At 42.7% G+C, this 25,506-nt stretch overlaps 2 protein-coding genes across 3 annotated transcripts in view; one reads left to right on the top strand and one right to left on the bottom strand.

Moving 5' to 3' along the window:
- Mtif3 (mitochondrial translational initiation factor 3) overlaps positions 1–17,352 on the top strand; it is a 20,081-nt gene extending 2,729 nt beyond the window's left edge. For both annotated transcript variants that reach the window (XM_005406355.2, XM_013505500.1), the window contains exons 2-4: positions 13,326–13,789; positions 16,107–16,264; positions 17,110–17,352. In XM_005406355.2, the coding sequence (XP_005406412.1) occupies positions 13,327–13,789; positions 16,107–16,264; positions 17,110–17,325 (837 nt within the window). In that variant the 5' untranslated portion in view covers position 13,326 and the 3' untranslated portion in view covers positions 17,326–17,352. The remainder of the gene's footprint in view (positions 1–13,325; positions 13,790–16,106; positions 16,265–17,109) is intronic.
- The window catches only part of Gtf3a (general transcription factor IIIA), a 15,610-nt gene continuing 7,415 nt past the window's right edge, over positions 17,312–25,506 (bottom strand). The window contains exons 3-11 of the mRNA XM_013505454.1: positions 24,585–24,685; positions 24,267–24,395; positions 22,639–22,735; positions 22,172–22,260; positions 21,120–21,193; positions 19,422–19,502; positions 18,652–18,881; positions 17,742–17,801; positions 17,312–17,556 (exon numbers count right to left, since the gene is read on the bottom strand). Coding sequence (XP_013360908.1) covers positions 17,392–17,556; positions 17,742–17,801; positions 18,652–18,881; positions 19,422–19,502; positions 21,120–21,193; positions 22,172–22,260; positions 22,639–22,735; positions 24,267–24,395; positions 24,585–24,685 — 1,026 coding nt within the window. The 3' untranslated portion in view covers positions 17,312–17,391. The remainder of the gene's footprint in view (positions 17,557–17,741; positions 17,802–18,651; positions 18,882–19,421; positions 19,503–21,119; positions 21,194–22,171; positions 22,261–22,638; positions 22,736–24,266; positions 24,396–24,584; positions 24,686–25,506) is intronic.

Below are 25,506 nucleotides of genomic sequence, written 5' to 3'. Positions count from 1 at the left end.
AGTAACATATTGTGTAGTTCCATTTATATGAATTCTTAGACTACAATGGGAAAAAAAATCACAGCTGTGGTTGCCTTAGGCTGGGAATAGAAATTGACTTGTAAGAGCCTTGAGGGATTTTCTGGATCATACTGACCATGTACACGTTGAAGGACATTTTGGTTATAAAAGTGGATGTACCTGTCAAAACTAGTCTGCCAAATGACAACCTTAAACTTTGTATATCTCATCATAAGTTTTGCCTCAAAAAAGAATTTTAAACAAATATTGAACTGTAATTAATGTTATACATCCTAAAGTATTTGAGTATGAAACATAGTGATACCTGAAACTTACCTTGAAGTGAACAAAACATAAAGGGATGGAAAGAGGAACAAATAGATAGCTAGATATGAAGCATGTTAATTATCCTCTGAGCAATACTGTTCATTTTAGACTGCTAAAGACTAATATGAAGATATAAACAACACAACCGTACGCTCACCTGGAATACACAGATACCACTTTTTCCCTAAAAAACGACCTAACTGAAAAATAAGCCCTCACATGATTTTTTTCTAGGATGCTTGTAAGATAAGCCCAAAAGTAAGCCCCAGTTAAGACTGTCAGACAGGCGCATTTAGTACATCCATTGCAATACATGGTGGACATGTTGAATTATAAAATACTAGTACATAGTTAAATGTAAATAATTTATTGACATTAATATTTAAAATAAGTGGCTCGGGGATGTAGCTCAGCAGTGCAGTGCCTGACTGGCAAGCAAGAGCTCCTGAGTTTGATTTCTGGTACCCGTTTCCAAGAAAACCTTCAGCTCTGGACTTTATTGAAAAATATTTAAAATAAGTGATAATATACAGTAAATTATAATGAAGTACTTATAAATATCCAACTGTAATATACAGTAAATTATAATGAAGTACTTACAAATACCCAACTTATAAATACCCAAGTAAATTATAATGAAGTACTTATAAATACCCAAGGGGGCACCTTTGCACAAGAGGTAAATGCCTATGTAAACAAAAGAACTTCAGACTTAACTGCCTGATAACTGCCGAATGACCAATTAGAATACAAACACAACACATGAATAGTGTGTACACTTGACGAACAGACGTGGCTGTGTCTTACAGGAAACTTCATAATTCAGCACATCAGGTATTATAACAGACATCCTTAACGCACTCATTTGAGATAAACATTTTCTGAATTTTGGTGCCTGCAAGCTCTCATCATTTTTGGGTGGACCGTCATTCTTCACTGTCATCATTTTTTTGCCGCTCCTGTCTCCTAAGTTCTCAATTAGCACTTGATTTAATGGAAACCTTGTGGCACCAGCCTGCAAGAGGTTGTGACTTGGTTGACCAGTGTGAGCAGGCTACAAGGACACTAGTGTTTATTTAAGGAGAGCTCTATTGCCAGCCATGAGACATTGGGACAGGAAATGGAATTGCAAGAAATTCAGACTGGAATTCGGGGTTTGGAGAGTTATGACGATGTTGCAAAAGTGACATGATTCTCTGAATAGAAGTAGATTTTTGTGCATGAATAAATGTAGATTATTGTACATGGAAAAAATAAGACAACCCATGAAAATAAGAGCTGTTGAATTTTTTGGAGCAAGAATTAATGTGCCCCAGTCTTACTTTGGGAGAAAATGGATGCATACTTACTTCATCATTTCTCACTTTATGGCCTAATATCATTTCATTTTCTTATTGAACCTATGTATCAGACATTAAAGTTACTCTGTGTCATGTGCCTTTGAAATAATACAGTTGACTTTTGTACATCACTCTAGGAGTTAATGATATTGATGCCTAAAACACATCCTTATTCCTCTTGGAGTGTCTCACTGATCCAATCTTAAGTAAATGAGGAAAGATAAAAAGATATTATATGTTCTTTCAGTGTGGAGTCAGCTCCTGAATTTAAAGCAGACTCATGCCCACAGTATGATTTCGATAAAATCTGAGTAATCATCAGATCAGAAGTGGACATATACTATAAAGTCATGCTTTATAAATAATTGACTTTAAGATACTTGGCATTTAGAATATTATGGCTATCTCAGTTTGCTCATGGCTGTGCATAAGTTTCTTTATTTTGATCCTATTATTGATCTGATCAAGAGACCAAAGACGATTCATGACTTACTATCTCATGTCAACCTTCCAAAGTAACAGTATTTTCATACAGCCCAGGCGAACCCACCCTTGCCCCCCTTATGCTTTGCTCTTCATTCTCTAGAATGTCTTGTTTTATCCTGTCCCAACTTACTGGTGCTTCACAGGAAAGCAGAGAGGAAACATCTCTGTGTTGAAAGCAACCCCAGATGGTATCGACAGGCGTCCGGTGTCTGAGAAACTTTGCTTTAATGTTGACATGTTGACTTTCACCTGTTAATTAGCAAAACACCTATGAGTTCTATGTCAGACTGGAACCATCAGCATTTAAGTTGGTGAGTCACTTTTAGGCTCTGGTTTGGTAAAAATTAGAGAAATAATGATGATATATATTACAAAAAATTGAGAATTTTAAGTTTGTGAAGTCCTGGTTTATAGACCACTTAAACATAGGCTTGAAATGAATGAAGGGAAAGTCTTTTTAAACTGCACAAAACCAGAATTCAGTTTATTAAATTACAGTGAAATACAGAACTTATAGACTCAGCTAAACATATTGACATGGCTGATGAACTTTTTTCTCCTCGTAGGTTGTTAGTTCTTTAAAAAAGAACTTTAATTAGAAAAAATTTAAACATACAAAAAAGTTGAAAGACTAATAACACCCTGTAACCAGATTCAGCCAGTGTTGCCATAATTGCACTGTCTTAACTTTGTATTTCCTGCTGAGCCATTTCAAAGTCAGCAGCAGTACCACTGGGCATGGTGGTGCCTGCCCATAATACCAGCACTTGGGAAGCTGAGGCAGGAAGATTGCCATGAGTTTGAGGCCAGTTTAATTTTCACATTAAGAAAATCAACAGCACTTCTCCAAGAGTACCTAATATCTCATCCATATTCACATTTCCTTCCGGCATCCCTAGCATGTCTTTTCAACTGCTCTTTCTTTTTTTTTAAACACATGGCATTTGATGATTACCTCTCTCAATCTGTTCACTGAGGAAGAGCCTGCCCCGTCCCTTCTCACTTGCAGTGATGCTGACCTTTTCTTAAGACACCGAGCCAGTTGTCTTGTCCCACGGTCTGGACTTCTGAGATGGTTACCTTGTGGTGCCTCTACTTTGTTTCTCTCTGAATCTGGCTTTTGGTACCCCTGGAAACAGGAAGCTGGATCTACGAAAGTGGTGACAGCCAGCTGTCTCCTTGACAGCACTCGGTCTGGAAGTAGTCTGTAGGTGACCCTTTGGCATCAGCATTCTACCTGTTGATTGATTGATTGATTGATTTATGCATCTTTATTGCCTAAGTCAGTGATTTCATGGGAGGGGGGGTTAAAATGCTGATTTTCTAATTACGTTTCTTCTGTATTTATTAGCTTTCTAAAGAAAAGAGCTAATCTCTCTTCTGTCCTTTAAAGAAGAGCTTTTCCTTATCAACAGGGGATGGTACATTTCTCGCTAAAAAAGCATGAAAAATGCTCGCTTTGTAGTTAATTGTCAATTTACCAGTTTTGAGAGTAAGGAATCAGGCTGTTTTGTTATGTGCTGTGGTAGCAAATTATCATTCTCCTGGATTTTTTGCATATTCAGTGTGTTGAAATGAATTACAGTCACTTTTCCATAGTATTTAAAGAATATTACATTTTACCAGTGGGAGGCCCTTTATGCTGCCAAACTATAAATCAAATATCAACAAACAAAATTGTAATATTATCAGGGAAAGCTGAGAACTAAATGTCTGATAATGTAAAGAAAGGACTGTTAATTGGGATAGTGTCACTGTGATTATTGAAAACATAAAAGAGCACCTCTTAGAGATGCATACTGAAGTATTTACTGATGACCTGGGGTTTACTTTGAAGTGGGTACTGCATGGGGGGCTGTGTGCAGATGAAGCAAGTTTGGCCATGTGCTGCTTATTACATTAGTCTTTCTCGACAAGTTTGAAATTTTTCCTAATAAAAATTCTAAAGTTATAAATTTATATAAGTTATAATTCAAACAACATTGTAGGTTTTTTCTTAACTTTATGTTTATATTTTTAGGTTCAAAGGCCTTTTTTTTTTTTTTTTTTTTGTCTTTTTGAGACAGGATCTGTCTATGCAGTTCAGGCTGGCTTTGAACTCACTTTGTAGCCCAGGCTGGTCTCAAACTCGCAATGATCCTCCTGTCTCAGCCTCCTGAGTGCTGGGATTACAGGCCTGCACCACCACACCGGGCCTCAAGGACCTAATCTGAAAAAACATACATTTTCAGTTTTGCTGATTCAAAGCCAACATTTAGCTGGCCTTCAAGCTTAGTAAAGCACTGCTTTGTCTACTGTAGAAGTCAAGAAAATAAATTAAAAGCTTTTTTGAATATAAAATTAAATTTGAATAATAGGTAAAGGACTTTGAGAAAGCCTAGTATGAGTATTTCTCTACTCTTTTACTTCTCATCTTAGAAAGTGTTTTCAGAACTTTTTAAAAATTGTAATCTTTTTTCTTAAGTAACCTTTATTAGAAGTATAAAAATTATACTTCCTCATAAAAATTTGAAAAATAGTGATAATTCGGAAGAATAGGGAAAACTATTTTGTCATTTATGTCAAGTAACCAGGGTTTTCATAAATTTCTTCCCATTTTTTCTTTTTTTTAAATTTTATTTTAAAGAGAAAAGAACAAAAACAAAGAGAAAAATAAAACAACACAAAAATAATACAGAATTCCAAAACAAGATAATAGAAAATTAATAATGGTTGTTGTATTACATATTGTTACCTTCAAAGTAGTTGCTGAGATTACCTGATATAGGTATGCAAGATTAATCAGTTAAACATTAACTATTCCTTTCAATAAACTGATAGAAGTTAGTAGTACAATATCGTAGGTATCTTGTGTATATATATATATTTTCCCTTTCTTCTTTCTTTTCATCTTTCCCTTATCCCAGTTGTTCTTTCCTTTTAGCAGTTTCTTTCCCTTTCACAATATCTATTGTACCTTTCATATTTTATTTACTCTTTCAGGTTCTTGCACTAGGGAGACAATATGATGTTTACACATGGAGGTCTGATTTATTTCACTTATGAGTATGGTCTCTAGTTGCATCCATTTACCTATAAAAGTCTCAAGTTTATCTTTTTTTATAGCTGAGTAATATGCCATTATATAAAAATACTACATCTTTTTTATGCATTCCTCAGTTGATGGGCATTTGGGTTGTTTCCAAGATTTAGCTATGACAAATTGCACTGCTATAAACATGGGTGCACATATATTGCCATGGTATGATGTCTTCAGTTCTTCTGGAAAAATACCCAGAAGGGGAATAGCTGGGTCGGATGGGACCTGTAATGCTAGTTTTGAGGAATCTCCACACTGATTGCCACAGTGGCTGTACCAGTCTACATCCCCACCAACAGTGGAAAAGGGTTCCGTTTTTCCCCACACTCCCTCCAGCATTTGTTACTGGTTCGTTTCTTGATGATAGCCATTCTTTCTGGTGTGAGATGGAATCTGAATGTTGCTTTAATTTGCATTTCTCAAATGACCAATGATGTTGAACATTTTTTCATATATTTATTTTCAGTTTATATTTCTTCATCTGAGAAGTGTGTGTTCATCTCAGATGCCCATTTTTGGATTGGGTCTGAATTTTGGGGATCTGATTTTTTAAAAATTCTTTATATGTTCTACATAGAAGTCCTTTGTCTGAGGGACAGCTGACTAAAATTTTTTCTCAATTTGTGAGTTTTCTTTTTACTCTGTTGGTGATTCCTTTTGATGTGCAAAAACTTTTCAATAAGATGAGATCTCAGTTCTTGATTTTTTGAAGTATTTCCCTGCAGTTTGGTCTTTGTTCATGAGCTCTCTGCCTACCCCTTTGTCTTCAAGATCTCTACCAGTAATCTCTTCCAGTAGATTTAGTGTTTCTGTTTTAATATTTATATCTTTGATCCATTTTGACTTTAGTGCATGGTGATAGACTTGGGTCTAGTTTTAGTCTTCAGCATGTGGAGAGCATTTTTCCAGCACTATTTATTAAAGAGGATATCTTTTTTCCAGTGAACATGTTTGGCCCCTTTGTCAAACATAAGGTGGCTGAGTGTGTTTGTGTTGTGCCTTCATCTTCTAGTCTGTTCCATTGATCCTTAGGTCTGGTTTTTTTTTGCCAATACCATGCTGATTTTATCACAGTAGCTTTGTAGTATAATTTCAAGTCAGGGATTTTGATTTCTCCTGCCTTGCCTTTGTTGCACAGGATTGCTTTTGCTATTCTGGGTCTCTTCTAGTTTCAAATGAATTTTAGGAATATTTTCTTAGATATGTGAGGTATATTAATCATATTTTGACCAGGATTGCATTGAATCCTAGGAGTATGGCATTTTCACAGTGTTGGTTCTTCCTATCCATGAACAAGGAATATCTTTCCATTTTCTGAAATCCTCTTTGATCTCTTTTTTTATAGTACTATAATTTTTACTAATAGATCATTTATTTCTTTTGTTAGATTGATTCCTAAATATTTGAATTTTTTGGATGCTACTGTGAAAGGTGTGGTCTCCCTAATTTCTCTCTTAGTGTGTTTGTTGTTTGTGTATAGGAATGCTATTGATTTTTGAGTGCTGACTTTGTATTCAGCTACGTTGCTGAATTTATCTATTAATTCTAGGAGTCTTGTGGTGGAGTATTTGGGGTCTTCCATGTAGAATATCATGTCATCTGCAAATGATGATAACTTCACTTCTTCCTTTCCTATTCTTACTCCTTTTATTCCTCTCTCTTGTCTAATTGCTTTGGCCAGTATCTCTAGAACTATGTTGAATAGGTGTGACAGTGGACATCCTTGTTTTGTTCTTGATTTTAAAGTAAAAGGTTTCAGTTTTTGTCCATTTAGTATGATGTTGACTGTTGGTTTGTCATAGATGGCTTTTATCAGATTGAGGTAAAGTCCATCTATTCCGATTTTCTGTAGGGATTTTTATCATGAATGAGTGTTGAACTTTATCAAAAGCTTTTTCTGCATCTATTAAGATGATTATGTGATTCTTGTCTTTGGCTCTGTCGATATGGTGTATTATATTTATTGATTTGCATATATTGAACCTACCCTGCATTCCTGGGATGAATCCCTCTTGGTCATGGTGTATAATCTTCTTGATGATTTGCTGCATTCTATTAGCTAGTATTTTACTGTGAATTTTTGCATCTATGTTCATTAGGGAGATCAGCCTATAGTTCTCTTTTTTGGTTGGGTCTTTCTCTGGTTTTGGTATCAGGATAATACTTGCTTCCAGGAATGAGTTAAGGAGGATTGCTTCCCTTTCTATTTCATTAAGGAGTTTGAGAAGAATTGGCATTAAATCTTCTCTAAATTTCTTGTAGAATTCAGCTGTGAATCCTGGGCTTTTCTTTGTTGGTAAGATTTTTAGTAGGTTTTGAATTTCATTGGCTGATATTGGGTTGTTCAGGATTTTTATATATCCTTGATTCAGCTTTGGTAATTCATATGCATCTAGGAATCTGTCCATTTCTTCTGTGTTTTCCATCCTATGAGAGTAAAGATTTTCCAAGTAAGTAATGATAATCTTCTGAATTTCTACAGTGTCTGTAGTGATTTCACCCTTTTCATTCCTTATTGCCTGGATTTGAGGGGTTTTTTTTTCTCCTTTTTTTGATAAGATTGGCTGGGCTTTTATCAGCTTTATTTGTTCTTTCAAAGAACTAACTCTTTGATTCATTAATTCTTCATATTGTTTTCTTAGTGCCCACTGCATTAATGTCTGCTCTGATGTTTATCATTTCCTCTGTTCTTTGGGCTTTGGGCTTGACTTGCTCTTCTTTTTCTAGAAGCTTGAGATACAGCATAAAGTAGTTTACTTGTGCTCATTTTATTTTCCTGATGTGGGAATTTACCACTGTAAATTTCCTTTGAGGACTGCTTTCATTGTTTCCCACAGGTTCCAGTAAGTTATATCTGCATTTTCATTTGATTGTAAATATTATTTAATTTCTTCTTTGATTTCATCTGTGACTCATTGGTTGTTCAAGAAAGTGTTATTTAATTTCCATGTGTTTATGGAGTTTTTGTGATTTCTTTTGTCAATAATTTCCAATTTTATTGCCCTATGGTCTGATAATATGCATGGGACACTGTCAATCTCTTGCATTTACTTAAGCATGTTCTGTGTGCTAGTATGTGATCTGTTTTAGAGAATGTCCTTTGTGGAGCTGAGAAGAATGTGTGTTCTGATGTTGTTGGGTAGAACACTCTGTAAAGTCTACTAAGTCCATTCATTCACACATTTGATTTAGTTCTGTTATTTCTTTGCTGATTTTTTTGTCTAGTTGATCTATCTCTTTGTGACAATGGGGTGTTAAAATCCCCCATTACAATTGTGTTGTTGCTAATTTCTTTTTTCATGTCTGTTAAAATTTGTCTTATATTGTTAGATGCTCCTACATTTGGTGCATATACATTTATGATTGTTATCTGTGCCTCCTGCAGTTTTCCCCTAACAAGTATGTAGTGACCTTCTTTATCTTTTTTGATCATTCTTGGTTTGAAGTTCATATTGTCTGCAATCAGAATAGCTCCCTTGCTTTTTTCTGGGTTCCTGTCACATGGAGTATTGTTTTCCATCTTTTGACTTTCAGTCTATGAATTTCCTTTTGAATTAAGTGCATTTCTTGTATACAGCATACGGAATTTTGTTTCTTGGTCCACTGTACCTGTCTGTTTCTTTTGATTGGTGAATTGAGGCCTTCTACATTAATGGTTATTACTGATACATATTGGCTTATCTTTGTCATGTTATTTTTCTGCTGTTGGTTGCCTATTTTCTCCCTCTATTTAATTGTTTATCCTTCTTGGTGGTTTTTTTCAATTGTTGTTCTTGGAATTGTGGCCATTTTTATCTCTTTCTAGAATATCTTTCAGTACTCTTTGTAGAGTTATCTTGGTGCTCTTAAATTTCTTCAGGTATTCTTTGTCTGGAAGTATCTTATATCTCCATTAATTTTGAAAGATAGTTTTGCAGGGTACATCAATCTGGGTTGGTAGTTGTTTCCTTTCAGGAACTGAAATACTTCACTCCAGGGTCTTGATGGTTTGTGTTGAGAAATCTGCCATGATTCTGATGGGTTTCCCTCATAGGTGATCCATTTCTTTACTCTAACAGCTTTTAATATTCTGTTCTTTTGTTGAATTTCTGGGATCTTGATTATTATGTGTCTGGGTATAGATTTATTTTGTTTATGCCTAATTGGAATTCTATATGCCTCTCTTCTTCCCTGTGTATCAGATTCTTTCCCCATGCTTGGGAAATTTTTTGCTATTACTTCTGCAAATAGTCTTTTTATGTCATACATATTGTCTCCTGCTTTTTTGTTGACACCAATTGGTCTTATATTGTTTTCTTTGCCTCATGTTGTAGGTGTTGAATTGTTATTTCCTGGTTCTTTTGTTATTTTTAAGAGATCTTTTTTTCATGATCGCTAGCTGCAGTGCTGTCTTCAAGGTCTCACAGTCTATCTTCAGTTTCATTCAAGAGGTTTTGCCAGCTTTCAATGGAATTTTTAATTTCCTTGTTATCTCTTTGAATCTGTTTCATGCATTTGAATTCTTTCCTATATTGTTCATTCAAGATTTCCATCATTTTTCTGTGCTCCTCTTTTTTTTTATCTATGTCTTCTTTTGATATGCTGAGCGATTCTTTCATTATGGTTGTCATTTCTTTTTTTACCTGATAGATTATTTCTGATCTGATTTCTTCTGTGGCCTGATGGAGTTGTTTCTTTACTTCAGTTGCTGTCATTTCAGAAATTTCAAGTGTGTTACTTCCAAGAGGTCTGAGATTGCATTTTGCTCCTTTGTTTTGTCACTTTTGGAAGCTTCCAAGGTTCCCTGGGAGTCAGAGTTGCTCCCATGATGGCGGCCGTGTGCACAGTCTCATCCCTCCCAGGCAGCTCACCAAAACTCCCTAGGTTTTCGAGGACTCAGAGTTGCTCCTGCAGTGGCAGTGGGAGTTGGAGCACAGTCTCACCCCTCCCAGGCAGCTTCTCCATTTTTTTTCATGTGTCTAGTTTTTTTTTTTAAGTTAAATATCCTACATTTTGAAATATTTTCTATTTTACTATGTTGATGAGTTGTTAAACAGGACACAGTAGCTTTCATCCCTGATGCTATGGGCGGGGGGCAGAGACACTTAACATTTAACTAATTGGTCAGTACTTAGTAACATAAATTTACATGTGATGACTTCTGTGTTCTTGTTGCTGATGGAGACCTTGGGTGGAAGCGAGACTGATTTTGATGTGAAGTTTACAGAGTCTATAAATTCCTCGTAGTCCCTAGCATCTGGCACTGTGGTATGCTGAGAATAACTAGCAAAATCTGAGACTGGAGCTGCTGCCATTTTGGTGATGATAAATGAGGAAATAGCCATCTCTAAGCACATAAGTTTTTTTTACTTTTTTTGGTTTAGGGCTGGTGTGTTTGGATCTTCATATCCATGCTCCAGAGGTCCCCAGTCCTCCAGTCCATGGTATTGGGAGGTGAGGAAGCCTTGAGAGATGGGGCCTAGTGGCGGTCCATGGTCACTAAGGGGCCAGCAGATCATGGACTGAAATCTTCAAATAAAACTGTGAGCCAAAATAAGCCTTTTTTCTCTTGAGAGAAGGTCTCACTATGCACTCCAGGCTGGCCTCAAACTCACACCAGTCCTCCTGCCTCAGCCTCCTAAATGCTGGGATTATAGGCATGCACCACCACACCGAGCTTCAAAGTAAACCTTTAAATTGCTCAGGTATTTGCTACAGTGACAGAAAGCTGAAAAAGAGCAGTGTCCTCCATCAACAAATACCTGACTTTTTATTCAATAGGAAGTATCTCAGCTCTTTAAAATCCAATTCACTCCCATGCTAGAGCACCTACAGCTAGAGCCCCAACTAGCTGATGACTGTAAATTACCTAATTTCACTAACTGTGAAGAAAAATCTGGTCACAGAACTTCAGGAAAGCCATTGGACCTGAGAAATGAGCCAGATACAAACCTGGAATCCCAGCACTCTAGAAGGCTGAGGCAGGAGGATCAAAAGTTTGGGCCTAGCCTGACCAACTTAATGGTGACTTAATGAGATTCTGTCCCAAAATTTTTAAAAAGGTTGAGGGGAGATGTGGCTCTCAGTGAAGGCCCTAGATTCAATCCCTAGTGTCACAAAACATTTTTAAAGAAGGCAAAAACTGCCCCCGCAAAACAAACAAAAGGAAATGTACAGAATGCAGCTTGCTGGTGAGCATGTAGGTATGGGGGCCAATGGCTGGCAGGCCCCCATGCCTTTGGGGCTGTGTCCTGGGCCTGTCTGTCACTCAACAGGGGCGTATTGAGCCAGGTACTTGGTTCCAATTCTGGGAAACGCAACCATGAACAAAATGGATAAATCTATTTTCTCAGGAAATTTGCATTCCAGTGAAGGGAGACCATGTATGTGTGTACAAATAAATGGATAATATATCACCATGATAAGTGCAGTGGAGTTTTGTTTTTTTTAAAGGCCAGGCAGTCGATGTGAAAATGAGGGAACGTGAGAGGTCAGGAAAGCCCTTGCCACCTGGGTGACCTGTGAGCAGATATAAATGAACCACATAGCTAAGTCAACACATTTTATTTATTTATTTTTTCCTTATGGTTCTGGGGATCAAACTGAGGGCCTCCAGGACATGCTGCATGCCCCCTCGTGACAACACATTTTGAAAGGATCACTGTGCACCACTGTGGTGATCAATTCCAGGGCCCAAGGCAGGTGCAAGGAGACCAGTAGGACACTTCCTGTGATCCAGGTGGCTTCTGAGCAGTGGATGTGGAGAGAAGAGTCAAGTCCTAATATGTTCTACAGGCTGCACAGTAGGACTTGCTGGAGGACCACTAAGAGAAGAGTCTAGGATGTGCTTGTTGTCTTTGTTTGGCCTGAGCAACCAGCAGCGTGTGTTGCCATCCTGAAGTCAAGAGTTGCATTGTGGAAGTGTTGACTTGACGACTGATATTCATCTAAGTGAGCTGTTGATTAAGCAGTTAACTTTACAAGCTTGGAGTTCAGGGGAGAGTTAGAACTGGAGCTATAAATTTGAGTGTCAAGTGTTATCAAGCTGGCTAAGGAGGGAAGTGAGAATGTGCACGTCTATCACTTTCTGTTCAATTTACCATATTTGTTCTGTATCACTCATCAACATGAGTGAGCAACAGTAGGATGGTGGATTATATAGCTTGGTGAGGTCATAACTGGGTCAGAAGGAATTTCCAGTTTTAAATACCCCGGGGGATTTGCATGCAGGGAGCACAGGGCATAGTCTTTGAGAAGTGCCACTGAAGCCACCCTCCTGTCCTCTGTCAGTTTCACAAGTCACACTTTCATGTGATTTCTTATTCTCCAATGTTTCTCAGCCTGTCCTCGATGAGATGAGTGGATCATCTCCTTCAGCCTGTGCTTCTAAGTTTTACCAAATGTGAATGGAAGGAGAAACACACCATGATAGAGAAGCAATCAAAACCTCTAAGTATAATTTTAAAGTGTTTAAAATTCAATCTTATACTATAAAGTAAAAGTAGTGTCGTCATATATGCCTCATGGTTAGTTAACATTTGCTAGTAATGCTTGCCTCACCTGGTTAATGACCTTCATCAGTTCTGAGGTTGGCACCTTGATTTATGTCAGGGTATTTCCTTCTGACAGCCCCTGTTCTTCCAGGGGACAGCTTCCTCCTGTGAGAGTTCTCCTTCCTGTCATAGTGTCCTCATCTTTTACGTACCATCACATGTGCTGATAAATCATTCACAGTTAATTACATTGGAGGCGTAGGAATCGGTATGTGTGAATCAGTTGCATCCTCGTAAATAGCCCTCAGGATGATCTTTGCTCTTAGAGTTAGCACTACAGGATCCAGGGGGAAACAGTCCAATGAGACAGGAAGTATGGGAAGGAAAAAAGTAGAAAACCAAAACACCACCATGCTGGTTTGTTCTAATCCATTTACTAGGGACAGTATGACCATGCTCTGGTCTGGCCAGGGTCACCCAGTAGTCTGCCTTCTGGGTGTAAACTCCACACACATTTCCATAACATATGCAGATGATAGCCTCTTGTGTACCCTACCATGTACATAGCCAGCCACTGGAATACATGATTGAACCTTCACAAACTTCCCATTGCTGTCTTAGGATGGCTGTTTTTCTTCTAAAGAGATTAACACTGCAAATCATAAAGACTGAAAATAATTACATCAGAAGATGTTTCAGTAAACACATGGTGCAAAAGACAGCCCCAGCACTGTCATCATCCCTGGCTGCTTCTGCCCCGAGGCTGGCCTCCCTAATTCCTGCGAAGTGTTTTAGTACCGTTGAAGACACCCAGGATGACAGGAAAAAGAAAACAAATGATAGAACTTTGACTAACACTGGAAGGAAAATTCATGCACGAATTATTCGAGTCTTTGACGAGAAGGGCAATGATTTGGGAAACATGCACCGGGCAGATGTGATCCGACTCATGGACGAGCGAGACCTGAGGCTGGTGCAGAGGAACAGCAACGCGGAGCCCCCCGAGTACCAGCTCATGACGGGGATGCAGATCCACCAGGAGCGCCTGAGACTACGAGAGCAGGAAAAGGCCAAACCCAAGGCTGGTGAGTGTTTTGCTGTCAGCTCCCTGAACCCTTTAGGGTTACAAACAAGCGCTTTAAGTTTCTGCATGTTCCAAAGTGCTTATGACAACGGGAGATGAGAAACTGGAGAAGTCATACACCCACGGCTTCATCGGCGTTCCCGCACATTTCCTTCCTCGCCTCTCGCTTATTGCCATCCTTTCATTTTTTTCATTTTTCCTTGATCTCCTATTTCCATCATCTCTCCCTTTCAGCCTGTGTGAAAGGAGAAGCGAGGCAAACAAACCAAAATGATACAAACTCTGCACCTCTGGTCCTGTGGCATTGTGTCCAAATGTCACGGCATGTGGTAGGTGGAATGAAATGAGATTCAGAAGAGGTGGTTTCAAGCCTCTCATGGTATGCGGTTGCACAGAGCTGCCTCCCCAGGCCTTTGTTTATTTTTTACTTTGAGACAGGGTCTTGCTAAATTGTCCAGACTGGGCTCCCCCTTGTGGTTTGGTGGCCTGAGCCTCCCAGAATGCCAGGATTACAGGCGTGTACTGTGGAGAGATTAGTGCACCTGTCATGCCCAAGTATTTTGTTACAAGGCTCATTTTTGTACTCAGCCAGTCACTTTCCCAGGCACTTGTCAGTGAACCCTTGAGGAAGCTGTGAGTGGATATTAAGGGAAGTTGTTTCTCGTGGCTCCTAAAAAGTGCTGGTCATTATAGAAGACTGCTCAGTGGGAAAAGTGCTGGAGCAGGAGCCAGGAGACTGGTCCCGCCCAGCTCTCCTGAGGCTGTGCACCTTGAGAGAAGCACATTACCTGGCTTAGCCTTTGTTTTGTGGTACTGGGGATTGAACCCAGAACTTTTCACACTGAGCTCCATTCACAGCCCTTTTGTTTTTAATTTTGAGGCAGGGTCTTGCTAAGTTGCCCAGGCTGGACACAAACTTACAGTCCTCCTGCCTTAACCTCCCAGAGGGCAAGATTACAGGTGAGTGCCACCACCTCTTTGGCAGTGCCACATGTAACAAGGATGTTGGTGAAAAACAAATATTCCGAAGAGACTAACCAGCTGCGATTAAGGACATCAAACTATGTTGCATTAAAAAAAAAAGTGAACAGGCTGGAAAAGTTGGGAGGCCTAATGTCTTCAAGGAATTACTTTGTTCTAATGAGGCTTCAGGACCTACTGATAGGAGCGATGGTATAGCAAAGTGGTGTTAAAAACTTTTTGCCAGCCATGGTGGCACACACCCATAATCCCAGCACTCTGGGAGGAGGATGAAGCAGGAGGATGGCTAGTTTAAACCCAGCCTGGGCAACTTAGTTAACATTGTGAGGCCCTGTCTCAAAAAATGGGGGGCGGGCCTCGGGATATAGCTCAGTGTGAAAGTCCTGGATTCAATCCCAAGTATCATCAAAAAAAGCCACAACAAAACAACTTTTGTTTTGCAAACTTAAAGCATACATAAGAAAAGTAGTATGATAAATACTTACTACCCATCCTCCAAAAGGACAAGTGTTAATATGGTTGAACTTTAAGAGCTATAAAGAATTAGGGAAAAGATGAAATCCCTCCCACTCCTTTCTGCTGTCCCACCTTCCCCTCCTAGAGGTTGCTGCTCACACTCATAGCTTCCATGTGTAGAGCCCGTCAATGTTGTGACTGTCAACACAGATACATTCATAAACAGTAGAGGAGATTTTGTGTGTAAAAAGATATAAATGGCACACTATTGTTTCAAGATCTATCCATTATACATATAATAGCTGTAGCTAATTTATTATAATTACCATGTGACATCTCATGGTAAGACTGTATCAAATTTGTTAACCCATTTTCACGACACTGGGCTTGTTCCCAGTTTTCCATTATCATGAATGCTTGTGCATCCTCTCGGTTGTGAACCAGACCAGTCAAGTTGCTCTCATCAGCAGTGTGTGAAATCCGCTCCTGTACATTCTCACCCACCCTTGGTACTGTCCCACTGATTTTTTTCATGCTAATGATGGGAAACCGTTACTTACTGTTTTAATGTATTTCCTTCAGCCATTCGAGCTTTTTTCCTCAGTTGCCTATTCAAGTTCCTTTTTTCTTGATGATTTTTCTTCCTGATTTATAGGTCTCTGTTGTGTATGATGTAAAAACCTTGTTGGACTTTAAGTACCCTTGCTAGGCAGGTAAAAAATTGCTACTTAGCTGTCTCATTTAATAAAGCAGTTACTGGTTTCTGACTGTGAAAGTGAGGGGACCATCGGGGGGCCCCAGGGCAAGCAGAGATATTCCTAGGTGGGGGAAATTCAGTCTCAGGAGATTCCTAAGGAGTCCTTCTTGCTGTCTCAAACCAGGACCAACCGTGAGAAAGGAACTGACTTTCTCCTCAAATATTGGACAACATGACTTGGAGACAAAGAGTAAACAGATTCAGCAATGGATTGAGAAAAAATACCAGGTTCAAATTACCATAAAGAAGGCAAAATATGCAGATAACCCAGAAAATAAAACAGTAAGTAAAACCATGCACGAACACTTGCTTTTCAGTTTTTTGATATAAAACTACAATTGTAGGAAATTTGGAGAAATTAAAAGCAAAGAAAAGTGATTGGTAACTCTACAACCCAGTAGTGGTGATTTGCTTCTCAATTTATTTTTCAAAATAAAACATGCTGTATCAAGGTGCTTCCATTATGGCATATTCTGCTGTATAAAAACACTGACATTGTAAAAGCTGTATCTTATTCTACAAATTGTAGAATGTCTAGCCTTTAGATAGGAAACTGAAAACTTGACTTTTAGGTTGTCTCAAGTGCTTATGAACAGCAGGCTGTGGGCTGAACGGTCTGCTGGAGGATGTGTCAGTGTACCATCCCCAAGGTTCACTGTCTGTGTCCTGCTTCTAAGCTGGCTGACTTTACCACCCACTTCCCAGAGGCAGCCCTAGCACATGGTCTTCACCCGAGGCCTAGGGCACAGCCCGGCTAATTAGGAGTTTCTGGAGTCCAGGGTGTCTTGTTTTTTAAGTCACCTCAAGTAATAGGAATTGCACTGATCTGCTTTGGGGATAAAGATACTTTGCCAGTATCCAAACCTAGTGTTTGGCACTTGTTCTTGGAAGAGGGTCATCTCGGGTGAGGCAGCCTCTCAGAGCTGAGACAGAGGGCAGACTCAAGTTTAGTCACATGAGTGACTGTATAGCCTTCAGTCAGGGGCGCAGACATGTGACTCGATCAACCAATCACTTCAATCAGCAGCAGTTCCAGGGTGCTGTTTTTGTCCGTGCTCAAGCACTGATAACAGAAAGCATCGGAGATGCTGACTGTGAATTAATCTTGGACTGTTTCCCTTTCGTAGGAGGAAATATTTCATCAGATACTTCAGACCATGCCTGGAGTAGCTACCTTCTTGTCCAGACCACAAGCTGTTAAAGGAGGAACGGCTTTAACGTGCATTCTTCGTCATCTGAGCAAGAAAGAAGAGAAGGCACACGCGGACTCTCAAGCCCAGAAAACAGACCCTTTGAACAAAGAGAATGGAAATGGCAGGGAGTCAGATGTGGTACACCCATGATTTTAATAAAGAAAAACAGGCTCTGTCTCTCCCTGGTCTGCAGTCCTTTGCCAAGGCCGTGTGCCCCTAGCGGACGGCCAGTACTGCAGCCGTGGAGAGCGCTCCGTCTTCCGCGCAGCTCTCCACCTCTCCATTTGCAGCCGAGGACGAGCCCTGCTCTTGCGTCTTTTTGGGAGGGATATATCCACTGAGGTGAGAGGCCAGACTCCGCTTCCTGCGCGATGGTTTTGCCTGTGGGAATAAGGAAGCCAGACATCGGGGTTTTCACAGGCCGTGCACATGTTCTCCTTTACAGAGAGCCACTCTCCACCAGAGCGGACTCGGAGTACAGCGGGCGAGTACTCCACACAGCCGGCACCCAGCTGTACGCCGCCGAGGGCTTCACACGAAAGCTGGACTAAGTAGCTTCAACTTACTTTGAGCTTCATTTTCTTCTTGTCTGGATCGTGCACAACGGCATGCCTAGTGAGACTTTGCTAGGGTGAAGGAGAAGAAAAATACTCTATGTTACATGTTAAAAGCCCCAACACTGGTGTCTGTTAACTCGAAACCTCCATGAGTTATAAACCATCAGCCTCCCTCTGTTAGCGTGGGGACCCCTTTCCCCCGAGACCCCAGGAAAGAATTCTTAACCCCTGGACCTAGTGCCTCTCACTACCTCCTCAAGGACCCATGTTAGGAATCTGTACCATTCCAAGCACTTGCAGCCTCTTAGTTCTGTCCTAAGGGAAAGGCCTGTTGTAAATGAGCTCTTCCAAGCTGAAGAGGGTGCTTTTAACAAGCCGATCCAAACAGTATTCCTGAACAGTGGGAAGCTTGCTTGTGTGCCAGCTGACCACGACGACAAACGCCGCCACTGAGCGCCAGTTGCTTTCTCTCCTGAGTGAGCCTACCCGCCTCACTGCACGTCACCTTTTCCCCTGGCGCTGTGAACTGTGCCGAGCCCCAGGCTGGCGCCCCTGAATGTCTGGTCCTGCATTTTCTTGTGCTCATTCTTTTCCCAGATTTCAAAGGTCACCCACACCAACAGCACACCCTGAGTAATAACGTATCAAGGCCACCTAGCACTTGATAAAACAAGTCCTGGGCCTACCCAGGATGGGGCTCCTGACTCAGGAAGCCTGAGACTGCACTTCCAGTGGCTTCCCAGCGGATGCCAATGCCTCTGGCTCAGGGTACACTTTAAGCAGCGCTGGTCTCGGCGGGCCTGCGGCCTGCAGACGTGAGTGAATGATGGCTGCAGCAGGAATGGCAGACACGTCAGCCCTGCTCAGCAGGACACCGCCCCGGAGCGGCAGGACTGCAGGGGCGGGCAGAGGCACTTACTTTCATGGCAAACGTTTTGCCACAGCCGGCGTGTTCACATACGAATGGGCGCTGTTCCTCATGGAAGGAGAGAATATGGCTCTGGAGGTTGAACACAGTCGTGTAGGTTCGACCGCAGCCTTCTCTTGGACATCGACACACAGCCCTTTCTGGGGCGTGAGTTTTCATGTGCTGCTTAAGGTAATCTTTGCGCTTAAATGTTTTCTGGCATACTTCACACGTTATTTCCTCTGAGGAAGCAGACAGACAGATTTAACCACTTCCCAAATTATTATCACACAGGCAAAACTCACTGAGTGGGTAACATATTCATTGTTCAAGGCCTTATGGTTAGATACAGGTCAGAAATTTCTGAGCAAAGTCTGGCCCTCATTTCTATTGCAGGGGTTTGCAAAGTTCTCCAAAATTCTAAATCACTCCCAAACTCCGTGGCTGCTGAGTTCAAGTAGAGCTTCTCAGCATGGTGACGGCTAAGAAAATGCAAGCACTGCTCACACACCCTTCCTGGTCCCCCACGACGGGCACCATTTCCCGGCACTCCCAGAGCATCAGAGCTCCCGGGACGCCTGCAGCCTTCCGCAGCCTTCTGTGCTGAGTCCGCACGGCACACCATCGGCCTGGGCCCGCTCTGCCCGCCTGGCAGTCAGCCAAGGGGACACAGGCAATGGAAACCCCTTACTTCACCACACACCTTCACTGTTTCGCTCCGAAAGCTCTACCTCAATCCTGCAGCAGCAAATACTCGGATTATTCTTTTATGCCTGCCTTACCTTTATGGGTTTCTCTCATGTGTTTCAGAAGTTCTGTCCATGTTTTGGCCACAAAAGAACATCCCTTTTGACAGATATAGCCTGTTTGAAAAAAAAAAAATGGTGCATTTCCTGTTGTGAAAATCCAGAGTCAACACCAATCATACTTAGACGGAACTTTATATGCCTACACAATCTTTGTCTTCTCTCCCAGTAACACTCTGTTCTGCTGGACTCGATGTGAGCTCGAGCTGACAGCCAATGCGCAAGGTGTATGTGCTGTGAAGCCACACAACTGCCCACCAGTGAGCTTCATGCCAGGGCTTCACCCCAGCAGGCTGTCCGGGAAGGATGGCGGGCGGCCTGTGGACTCCAGCTGCTTCACCCCTACCCCTTAGTGCATGTCCCCTTTCCCTGCCTGCTCAACGATCACCTCTTTCTTCCCTCAGCAAAAGTGTTACCTGGCCCCTGGTCCTCTGCAGACAACACCAAACCTCAGGATTGGCACTGCCCGCCCCCGGGCCAGCTCTAGCCTTGCATCTAAGTTCATACAGCAGAGAAGGAGTAGGGCATAGCCATGCGAGAAAATAAACTTGCAGAGCCCAGAGAAAAACACTGACCAGAAAGGACACTGCAAAAAGCACCGCAACTGGATTATACAACTGCCAGGCCGGGGCTGGGGATTTAGCTCAGCGGCAAAGCGCCTGCCTGGCAAGCACAAGGTCGTGAGTTCGGTTCCCGGTACCGGAGAAAAACCAAAAAAAAAAAAAAAAAAAACAACTGCCAGGCCGTTTCACCCACTAGAAACGAACGAATGTGCCTGCCCTGCACTCTTGCTCACTAATCTTTTTTGTTTTGTTTTGTTTTGTTTTTGAGATAGGGTCTTGCTATGTATTCAGTGACTTCCTTTTTTTTTGGTACTGGGAGTCGAACTCAAAACTTGATGCTTGCTAGGCAGGCCCTGTGCTGCTCAGCTATATCCCCAGCCCTACCCCTCCAATCTTGCTATGTAGTTTAGGCTGGCTTTGAACTCACCATGTAGTCCAGGGTGGCCTCAAACTCACAGTGATCCTCCTGCCTCGGCCTCCCAAGTGCTGGGATTACAGGTATGTGCCACCATTCCCCAGCTTCACTAATCTTTTATTAAAAATTAAAAATCCTAAATTCTAGGACCTGGGAAATTGGTGCAGGGATAACAAAAGTCACCCATGCAAACGAACAATACACACAAGTAGCTGACAGAATCGAAATCAAGTGGTTTTTGTGATGTCATAATGCCATGTGTCTGAGCACCGCAGATGACCCAAGCCTTCTGAATGGCCAACGGGGAAAGAACGGCACAGGTATGAGAAGAGGTTTAAGACAACACAAAGCGGCAAAACCTTGGCAGGTGCACAGAACAATCCTAAGATAAACAGCATGACCAGGCACTGGGCCTCAGCCACACAGCACTGTGTCTGCACAGCACCGACAGCAGTGGAAGGACAGACACCACACGGCTGCTCTGGAAGAGAAAACAAGGCCGAGGAAGCGGACCAGCGTCCTTCTTGCCTGTGTATCTCCTATCCCCCTTATGACTGTGGAACAGACTGCAGAGCACCAAGCAGTCAAAGAATCCCACTCAATCTGTCAATCAATATAAATACATACACAGAATAAATGAAGCACCCCCCACCGTCAGTGTTTCCAGTGTGAGACGCACAGGCCATCCACACCTACCCTTGTGGACCTTCTCGTGTCGCTTCAGTCTGCTGGGTGAGGCAAACGGCTTCCCACATCCCTCCTGGGCACACCTGGGTTAGCAACGCAGGAAGTATTAGCCGGTCCATTTCAGAAAGTTCCGTTTAGGGTAAATGGTACTCTGTCCTGGCTCTTTTAGCAAAGTCTTGCCTCTTTTGACAACAAAATCAGCCACAGAAATATAAGCTCTAAAAAGTAGACCTAATCACAGGTGAAAATCAAGTTACTTGATTACTGCAGCAAAATGAACCGTTTTAAGAGAAAGAAGGCACATTACTTTCTTTGCTAATGTGACCAAATGAAATACTGTTTTCATTTTTATACCCTGACGATTAGTCTGCTTTCACGGCTACACAGACACTTTGGGAGGTTGTCCGACTTTGTGTAGTTAACCCAGGCCATTCTGAGCTGTGTCTCACGGTGTACAGGGGTTGTGTGATAAGAAGCCAGTACAGCACAGGCTGAGCTGCATCAGAGCATAAAGATTATCTGCAGACCCACAAGCCAGGACAGCACTGTCACCGCGGTGACTGCAGGGCAGAGGGCAGCCTGTGTGAGCCAGAGCATCGCCAGCCCAGCTGCCAGTGAGCCACTGGTGGGAGGCGGCAGAACTCATCCCTCAGCGCCCTCCCAGCTCTACTCCACGGTGTCAGCCACCCTTGCGTGTGGTGAGGACATCCTCCGACTGCAGGCTGAGCCTGGTCACTTCTGCTACGTTCTATGGGAGAAGAACAACTCGGGTCTGTATACCGGCGTTCCAGAGAATGGAACAGACTCGAGTAGTTCAAGTCGTGCTTCAGCCTTCCTTTCAAGCTCGACCACAACTGCAACAACCTCACACATCATTCTGGAACAAGTTAAATACTTCCTTTAAAGAAACAAAATCAAAATTTAACTTTTCCAAGGCCACATACACAGGCACACACAGTGCGCATGATCTGCAGAAAAGGGCTGTTTGGGAAGCAGTTTCAGAACACATGCTCCGGCCCTCGAGCCCTCACTTCCGAACCTCAAGCTCACTGAGCACCCACCTGAACGGCGGCTCCCTGCGGTGCTGGCACTGGTGGATTTTCAGCTGCTGGTGTTTCTTAAAGGCCTTCTGGCAACCTTCAACACTGCACTGTTTAATAAAGCTTTGTTAGTCTTGAGAAAAAAAAAAAAATCAACAGTTTGTAACAATCCGCAAGCTAAAACCATTCTGGAGATTATGCAGTTGCGACTCTCACCCTTATGGTTACAGAAAAAAATGTACTTTAGCTCAGGAAGCTTTAAGGATTAATGACACTGCAAAAAGCAAAAAGGTTTTCACAGGGTATTGCCCAACGATACACTTTAATGCACACAACACTTACAAATTAGTACTTTCATAATTAGGATAGCCAATGCCAAACTAAATTTTGATATTTGACAGAGCAAATTTGGATGATGAAAACTTCAGAAACATAAGAAGTATAAAAAAAATTCACAAAATCTCACTGTGGACAGTCATCATACTTACTACATATTGTTTTTGCTGATTTTCATGTTTGCGTTCAAAATGTTTCTTCAGGTTTGATTTGGTGTTGAACTTTTGATCACAACCATTAGCTGTACAACTGTAAGAAATTGTATAAACCAAAATTAACAAACCAAAGGAAAAAAGCTTTAGGATGGATAGATCTTCCTACTTTATAATGAGTTGTTCTAAAAAACAGTATAAAATAGTCTCCAGTAAATTCTAAACTGTTGTGCTGGGGAGAACCTCGGGGGAACAACATGTGCTTAGCACGCACAGCTTTGGGTTATACTCCCAGCAACACCAAAAGGGAAGGAGACTGAGAAAGAAAATCCCACGGTGCGAATGAAGCCATACCATGCAGGCCGCTCAACTTCATATGACCATCAAGTAACGTGATGCTGTTTCACGCTTGAAGGCCTCAAGCCTGCTCAGCCTCAAATCATGCTTAAGTCTAATTAGTCTAATGCAGAATTTGTTACCCTTAATTTTGCATGAAATGTCACTACACATTGCATTTAAAAAAAAAAGACTTCAGAAAACCCAGTTTCCTGACACGTCTCCAAGCCACTCATATTGGCATCTGGTCCTTAAATTGTCCACAGTGGAGGCACCCCTCTGCCCCTTCCTCCTGCACGCCAGGTGGAATGCTAATGTGATAGCTGGGGCTCAAGCAGGCATGTAGGACCATGAGGTTGATGCCCCAAGATGCTAAAGGCAGAGAGACCAGTTAGAAGGAACCCAGGTCCATGAAGAGCCTACAGCTGCCTTGGACCCCCCCACACACACCTCTTCACTTCTATATTCCAATCATGAAGGGTAAAAAAAGCCTATCTTACTCAAGCCTCTTGTCCTAATTTCCCTACCATTCTTGACTCTAAACGTGACACAGCCATCCACACAGAAGGGGCCATGGCAGGAAGGACTCTAGCACACTTGGGGTAGGGTAGAAGTGTTTGCTAGTTCGGCACAGCTAGGCCACAACTTCTTTTTACTAAAGACAGGGTCTCACTGTGTCACCTGGACTGGCTTGGACCCTCACGTCATGTCCTTGAGTCAAGCTGATGACAAAAATAAGCAAAAAAGGGCCAAGCGGCACAAGCCATTTGTATGGTGCACTAGGGACCTGGAGCTCACATAAACAGAGCTCAAGCCAGTGGTTTTAAGGGAAGCCACCTGGGTGACATGGGAGAGGGCCAATGTGGGCCACAGAAAAACACTTCAGGCACTATACAAGGCCTGAGGGCCTGCGCCAGGACAGCTGCAGGGTAGGTGGAAGTCCAGGAATAAGCTAAGGACCTTATGACGTCTGTGCTGCAGGGGATGGAGAGGGAGCCACCTTATCTTTCTGTGGGTCACGAGAGACAGTGGTGTCACCTACCCAGCCAAGAATGGGGGAACAGAAGACCAAAGAGAGAGGCGAGTTCTCTCTTGGACTGTGAGCAAAACTGGCCAAGTGAAACCAAAGAAGCCCCAGAGATGCCCAAGTAGCAGTGGCCAATGAGCCAGCAACCTGGCGCTAAGGAGAGGGAGGCTGGCAGAGCGAGGGGCACGGACACACCAGTGTTCCCACGGCAGTGGCCGCCCCCTCCATGTTGTCTTGTGCATGGGGACCCAGCCCACACTTATACCTCCTATCCAGCAGCTTACTGTCCACAAGACCCTGACACGCTAAGCCAAGGATTTTCCAAAGAACTGCTTTCCACCTAATGCGTTTCCATGCTGTGTTTTCCCAGCTCGATTTTTCATTTACTAAATATCTGTAAGGGGGAAGAGAGGACACAAACCCCAGAGAAGCTGAGATGAACTCATTCCTGAATTTATTCACAAATGACCCACTGAAGCCCTCCTCTCTCCCATGGTCAAAACACACTCTCCTCTCACATACGAACATGGAAGCAGCTCGCACACAGCCCACCTCAAAGGCCTCAACCCAGGTCTCTACTCACACAAACGGCTTCTCTCCAGTATGAGTCAGGACGTGCCGACTCAGATGGTAGTCTCTGACGAAGGCCTTGCCACAGCCCTGGTAGTCACAAGCAAACGGCCGCTGGCAGGAAGGAAAGGGAAAACATGTCAGTCCTGTCAGTTAGAGACTCTGGTTATTCATCAGAAGTCTACAACTCCTAACAGCACAGCTACAGACTTTCTCTGGAGACGGCTTCGCCTCAGCACGGATGGCGACCTGCTGCTACACCAGGGCAAGACCTGGTTTTCCTGCACTGTTTTACAGCAGCCAGGCCGCAACCTCCCACCAAGTCACCCATCCGATTTTGGTCTGCGGACAGCCGCTGAAATAAGCAGCTGGCCGCCCCGGGAACAGCGCGGCATCGCTAACCCGCCCCTAACCCTGCACCGGGCTTCCCCAGCTACTCTTCTGCATCACGCTGCCCTTAGCAGCCCCCTCTGCACCGATCTCCACCCGCATGACTCTGCCGTGTAAAGTCAGCCGAGGGCAGGGAAGGAGCGGGTTCTGTCTCCCCCTTGGCAAGGCCAGTGTCTGGGCTAGAGAATGCTGGGCACACCTGACAGTGCTGACAGGCGCTACAGCAAAGCAAGGAAAGCGGCTCCCAGCCCTAACTGCCGCCACCGTGGCGTGGGGGCACTCTCAACTAGTCAGCTCTGGGTGTCCCGCAGTGGAAAGTGAACCACCACGACGCTGAAGGAGGTACCAAACGGCAAGCAAGACTGCTGTGAGCCAGTGGCCAGGAAGGCAGATTAGCTGCACTGCTGGGGGCAGGGCCACAGAACCTGTAACTGTCAAATCAGCGTGTGAGTGAGGACGACAAACATGACTTGAAGTGTTCCAACATGTACGAAGATGCTGGCAGCGCCAACGTCCAAAATACAGCAAGCTGCTGGGGGTGGTGG

Source organism: Chinchilla lanigera, unplaced genomic scaffold (genome assembly GCF_000276665.1).
Source record: "Chinchilla lanigera isolate Chin_1 unplaced genomic scaffold, ChiLan1.0 scaffold00096, whole genome shotgun sequence".
Taxonomy (NCBI): Eukaryota; Metazoa; Chordata; class Mammalia; order Rodentia; family Chinchillidae; genus Chinchilla; species Chinchilla lanigera.
The sequence above is the reverse complement of the archived record's forward strand: the minus strand, read 5'-3'. Positions and strand labels throughout refer to the sequence as shown.